The 6,121-nt window shown below is 62.2% G+C and overlaps 1 protein-coding gene across 1 annotated transcript; it reads right to left on the minus strand.

Annotated features, from left to right (window-relative positions):
* Positions 1-941: 941 nt before the first annotated feature.
* LOC122702732 (beta-lactoglobulin) lies at positions 942-5,763 on the minus strand. Its single transcript, XM_043916489.1, has 7 exons — positions 5,505-5,763; positions 4,675-4,814; positions 3,750-3,823; positions 2,536-2,646; positions 1,766-1,870; positions 1,508-1,549; positions 942-1,123 (listed from the first exon to the last, which is right to left on the minus strand). The coding sequence occupies exons 1-6, from the start codon at positions 5,598-5,600 to the stop codon at positions 1,533-1,535; spliced, it is 543 nt and encodes a 180-aa protein (XP_043772424.1). The 5' UTR covers positions 5,601-5,763; the 3' UTR covers positions 942-1,123; positions 1,508-1,532.
* Positions 5,764-6,121: the final 358 nt, after the last annotated feature.

Genomic DNA, 6,121 nt, shown 5'->3' on the forward strand with positions numbered 1-6,121 from the left:
TATGGGTCACGAGGCCCTGGAGTTCTGAAGCGGAAGGAGTGTTCCCCGGTCACAGTCTCCCCCCACCACCCCCTGCAGGCCGGGAAGCTCAGAGGCATAGGGGGTTTTTCTTGGAGCAGCTTTGGTAATTAAGTGGGACACAGACAGTAACACAGGCTTCTCTAGCAGCTCAGTGGTAAAGAAACCGCCTGCCAATGCAGGAGACGCAGGTTCGATCCCTGGGTCGGGAGGATTCTCTGGAGGAGGAAATGGTCCACCACTCCAGTATTCTTGCCTGGAGAACTCTGGGGACAGAAGGAGCCTGGAGGGCTACAGTCCACAGGTCCCAGAGTCGGATACGACTGAGTGAGCATTCACGTATATATATAAATATGAGTGTATACTATGTTATGTGTAAATTATTCTTATCATTTAAAAAATCCCCGCGTCTGTTGCTATATACCTCTTTTCCATTTGTGATGCTCAGATGTGTGTGTGCAGAACAAGTTTCCTTCTAACCGTGACTTCCTTTGTTCAGCTCCTCTATCCTGGGGAAATCTCTCTATTTCATTTTAGCACGGAAAAGACCAGTGAGTTTTGGGTACATGAAGTTTGACGACAGTAGCAGCTGGATTTGTAAAAGGGCAGAATTTGATCCATGAGCAACTTGAGTTTTCATATTAATATTTATTAGACTAAGAGACAGCCATTTTCTGCTTCCTGTCCTTTGTGGAGTTTGGGTGTTGGCTGAACACTCCAAGCTAACTGGCAGGTGTCTCTGCCGAGTCCCTACCTGGTTCCTGAAAGTTTCAAAGTGATGTGTGTGGGCCCCCGAATGTCACAAGGCTGTGATGCAGATGCCCTGGCTCCCAGCCCTGCCGTCACCCTCTGAGCCAGACCACTCCCCACCCCGTCCCCGGCCTCCGCCCCCTGCCCGTCGTCCAGGAAGGACTCATGAGGGAGAGCACAGGTTTACGCCTTTATTGCTGAAGGAGGAGTGGCCCCGAGCAGGAGGCCCCAGGAGGGGCCTGGAGGGGCCTGGGTCCCGGGAGGGCTGACCGAGGTCCCAGTCCCTCCTGGTCCCCCTGATGGGAGAGGCGGGGGTGACGTCGTCTGTCCCCAGAGGGGCCAAGGCTCCCAGGCCCTGAAATGGACATGGGGCTCCCCTGTGATTCCTGGGGCACCTGCCAGACCCTTGCCAGCCTCTCCACAGCTGGGGGTGCAGGATGGCCACTTCTTGGGAGAAGGACCCCCCAGCCTCCCCCTGAGGTGTCCACTTCCTGGACCTCCACCTTGGCCCTTAGCTCTGCCCAGAAGTTGGAGGAGGTCAGTGTGTGAGTGTGGCCAGGACACAGGTCACCCCACAAGAGTGGGCATGCGGCCAGCCGACTCTGCAGTCGCCAGGAGGGACCCCAGCTTCCAGCCATTCCCACTGGGCAACCCCAGGGCCTAATGGGGGATCCCAGGCCCCACCAAGGCCCCCTACCCCATGTGCGTGCCCAGGACATGGGCAGGGCGGGCAGCTTACCCCAGAGGGGCCGGCAGGGGCTCAGCTAGACGTGGCACTGCTCTGTAGGGGAGGGAGAGTCGAGGAGGGGTCAGGAAGGGACTGGACGCCCCGGGAAGAGGGCCCTGGCATGGGGTGGAGAGGGGCCCATCTCAGGGCCCTGCACACCCTCTCCATCCTCCCGGGAGGCCTGGGGAGCTAGGGGTCACCATGGGAGGAGGTCGTCCTGGGCTGGGTGGCCTCCTGCCCCCGGGGGCAGGGCGGGGCCTGGGTGCTCACCCTCCAGCTGGGTCGGGTTGAAGGAGAGCCGGATGTGCATGGGCAGGGCCTTGAGGGCTTTGTCGAATTTCTCCATGGCCTCGTTGTCCACCTCCGGGGTCCTGACTGTGGGGCCGGGACGGGGGTCAGCCCCTGCTCCCCAGGGTGGTCTGCAGGTCTGCCTTTGCTCTCCAGGGCACCTGCCCTTCCCCCTTGGCCAGTCCCCCCTCTTCCTCCCAGGGCAGTGCAGTGGGTCTGCAGGGTCACAGGGGGAAAGCCCGCCCCCCACCTCTGGCTGTCTGGGTCCCCTCCTCCCCCGGGTCGGCTGACAGGCCAGGAGCCTCCATTCCCCAGTGCCCAAGCCCGCCCGGCACAGGGGCCCTGAAAGCGCCCCGTGGCACTGCTACGGCATGGAAAATGTCACCTGCCATTTGTTTTCAGGACGTGATAGTTGAAAGATGGCTTTGTGCCTGAGTTCTTATTCGGTGAAATAATTGAAACTCCCCGGTAACAAAGGCTGTTAGATTCATAGCGACCGCTGGCTCCATCGAGATGGTCGCACCGGTCACAGCCCCGCAGCCCACCTGTCTCCCAGCCCGTGTGTCTGTCCCCCGTCCCCAGTCACCCACAGGCCCAAGGAGACCAGGTCCCGGTAAGTGGCCACTCTCTCCTGACGGGACTCGGGGACCCCCCTCCTCCTCCTGGGGATCGAGCTCCCCGCTCCCACCCGCCCCCCGTTGCAGCGAGGACCACACAGCTGGTCTCCCTGGGAGGGCACGGTCGGCACCCACCCAGGCACTGGCAGGCCAGGCTTTGCTCGGGCTCAGCACTGTTATCCATGCAGAAGAGCAGATACTTTTTGTAGTCAGTGTCTAGCACAAGGACTTTGTTCTCGTTCAAGGCTGGAAGAGACCAGGACGGGAGGGAAGTGAGTTCCAGCAGGAGGGGGGTTGCTGGTCAGCCCCCAGCCCCGCCTCCACAACCAGCAGGGCTCCGCTGGGGTCACCACCCGGCGAGGACAGGGTGGGGAGTGCCTCTGGCATCCTCTACCCCTGAAATGGTGCGGCCCCTTCCCTGCCGCCACTGCCAGGCGCATGGGGCCCGGGAAGCCCCCGCTGTCAACTCTGGATCCGCCAGGGACCGTCCACCTCCTCCTGGACTTGGGAACACTCACCACTCAGTCTGAGGCCCCCCTCCCCCAGGGACCGGAGTGCTCAAGAAATAGGGTTTCCCCCTGATCTCGGGTGGGGCTGGACACCGCCCAGCGAGGGAGGAGGGGTGCGTCCTAAGGACGGGGGCATTGTGGGGGGGCAGCCCTGAGCGGGGGGAGCTGGGGCTCGCCCTGATGGAGGCCAGCAGGTGGCCCCAGCTGCCCTGCGGTCTCTGGGCAGCTTGGGGGCAGGAACAGCGTCCAAACCCAGTGCAGCCGGATGGCACTGGAGACCATGGACCGGGCACCCTGGCATCAGTCAGCGTGTGGGCCTCCGGTCAGAGTGAGCCCTGAGGGGCCAAGGGCAGACGTGGCCCAGGCTGCCCGGTGGAAGGGCAGGCCCTGATGGAGCCCCGACCCCCCTCGAAGCTTTCTCATCTCTGATTTAGGAGGAACAAGTGAACGAGCGAGGGCGGACAGAGTTCTTCTCCAGGAGATGAAGGAGCCCGTGGGGTGGGCTGGGGGCCACGGGGCACCTGGACCCCTGGAGAGGGCAGTGGCTCTCGGTTCCCCCTGGGAGGGCACAGGTGCCTCTGAGCTCAGCCTGAGGGCCCCGAGCACCGCAAAGAGAGCTCGGGTGTCACCCTGGGGAGTCAGACCTGCCTAGCTGGGACCTGCCCACAGCCACCTGCCCCAAGGCCCCGGGCAGGCGGCGGGGAGGCCAGTGAAGCGGGTGTCCCGGCAGTGTCTTCATCACCACCAGCCCCTTAGCATCCCGGGGCCCGACGCCAGCCCCCTGCACCTGCCCATAGCCCCCGGGAGGTGGTAGGCGTCCCCCAGGGACCCGACACTCACCGTCGATCTTGAACACTGCAGGGATCTCGGTTTTTTCTGCAATGATCTTCTTCTGAGCACACTCGCCATTCTCCCTGAAAGACAGCTGCTTTCTGAGACTTGGGCATGGACCATTTTCATCAGGATGAACTGAGGGCCAGGGGCAGAAGCCGGCCCCAGGAGGGGCTGGAGCGGGGTGGTGTGGGCATAGGGGCCGGCTGGCCAACCAGCCTTGGCTACACCCACTGTCACTTCTTGGGCCACAGGTGACTGGGTGGATGAGCCAGGAGAAGTCAGATGGAGCCAGGGAGAAAAGGTCGGGGAGTGCCTTGACCACAGGCACCCCTAAAAGGCAGTCCTGGGGTTCAGGCCCCCATCTCTGCCCCCCACACCCATCCAGCTCTCTCCTGCACTCTGACCCCCGTCTGAGGGTGGACAGGGCTGGTAATGGGAACTGCCTGGGCCCCGAGGACCCAGGCCTGCAGCCGCCCAGCGGCCTTCACATGGGCCTCTCCCCACGCTGCTTTGTTTCCATGACATCTTGTTCATTTTAGATACTGAGGTGTTCAGACTAGAAAGGATGAAAATGTCTCTCTGTTGCTCAAGTGCATTTGTAATCCTCAACCTAATAGGAAATTCAGAATACCTGCCCTACTGTATGTATGTTTCCTATGCATTTCCACTTCAGTGGATTTTATCTCCCCTTCCAAGTTAACGAAAATGATGTTTTATGTTCATTTGTTTGATGAGGTTCTGAAGCATCAAATTAATAAAAGCTTAAAAAAAAAAGAGTCCTGGGTGGGCAGCCTTGGGTGGACTCCAGGGGTTCCAGGAAACTCCGAGCCCCCTTCCCCAGCCCTGGGGCCCTGGTCCTGCCTGCACGCCACCCCCGGGAGGGCCCACAGTCCTGGGGAGTGGGGGTTCCATGCCTGGGGGGGACGCCCACCATTTCTGCAGCAGAATCTCCAGGTCGCCCTTGGGGGTGGGCTTCAGCTCCTCCACGTACACTCTCAGGGGGGCACTCTGGGCGTCCAGCAGGGAGATGTCGCTGGCCGCCATGGCCAAGGAGTACCAGGTCCCCGCCACCTAGGGAGGGACCTTGAGCTGCACTCCAGGGGCAGGAAGAGGCCCCCAGGCCCCCCAGCCCCACAGTGGGCCCTCTGTCCCACCCCAGCCTGAGCAGCCCTGAGACAACCTCCCCAACTCTGCACCCTGAGGAATGCTCTCCCCAGAGTCACTCTGAGCTCAGAGAGGGACCCAGATGAGCCCCTGCACGTGTGGCAACGTTTGGATTTTGGGGAGACATGGCTGGAGGTGGGGAAAATTTGAGGGGCAGAGCGACCCTCTTAGGGGCTGAACTGTGTCCCGTTAACCCCCAGAACCTCAACACATGACTCTGGAGACACGGCCTTTAAAAAGATGACCAAGGTCACACGAGGCTGTGCAGGCGGGCCCGGATCCAGCAGGCCTGGTGACCTCACAGTAAGAGGAAATCAGGGCGCGCAGAGGACACAGGGAGAAGACGGCTGTCTGCTCCCCGGAGAGCGGCCTCAGGAGAAGCCAATCCGGCCGACGCCTGGATCTCAGGCTTCCAGCCTCCAGAATGCGAGACAGTAAACGCCTCACTGAAGCCGCCCTGGCGGGGGATTTGTCAGGTGGCTCTAGCTGGCTGATGTGAACCCCAGACGTCACAGCCTGCTCTGTCCTCCCTTGGTCTCTGAGGCCCAGCTCCCCTGCCCGCCCTGCAACTCACCACCCACCCAGCCACCCTCGAACCTTCTGGATGTCCAGGTCCTTCATGGTCTGGGTGACGATGATGGCCTGGGCGCCACAGGCGAGGGCCAGGCCCAGGGCGAGCAGGAGGCACTTCATGGCTGCAGCTGGGGTCGCGCTTCTGAGCTCTGCAGGGAGTGGAGGGCTGAGACAGCGGGCTCGGGGCCTTATACAGGAGGAGGGCCGGCCAACCAGCCCGGGCCGGGCCCCCAGCCACGCGGTTCCCAGAATCCCCCTTGGCTCATCCTCGGGCCCTCAGGGGGCTTCCGCTACGAGAACAATAGAAGGCCTTCTTCCATCCGGGGCCAAGCAGGAAGGCCCCCTCTGGGCCTGGATGGTTCCTGGTAGGCCCCAGAAGGCGGGGGGCGGTGCAGGGGGGTGTCTGGGCTCTGGGTCCAGGCTGGCTGCCAGCACCAGGAACACTTCCGGGGTCAGCCTCTTAGACAAGGACAGGTCAGAGCCAGCACTGGGGACGGCCGTGTCCTAGAGGGTGGGCCGTGGGTCAGCCAGTGGCCAGAGAGCCCCACCCCTGCCAGAACCCAGGGACATGGCCAGGGAGTGGCCGTCTGCCTGCGTCACCTGTTCCCCTCTCCCCTGTCCTGTGGGCAGCTCTTCCTGGC

The sequence above is a fragment of the Cervus elaphus genome, chromosome 11 (genome assembly GCF_910594005.1).
Source record: "Cervus elaphus chromosome 11, mCerEla1.1, whole genome shotgun sequence".
In the NCBI taxonomy this organism is placed as follows: domain Eukaryota; kingdom Metazoa; phylum Chordata; class Mammalia; order Artiodactyla; family Cervidae; genus Cervus; species Cervus elaphus.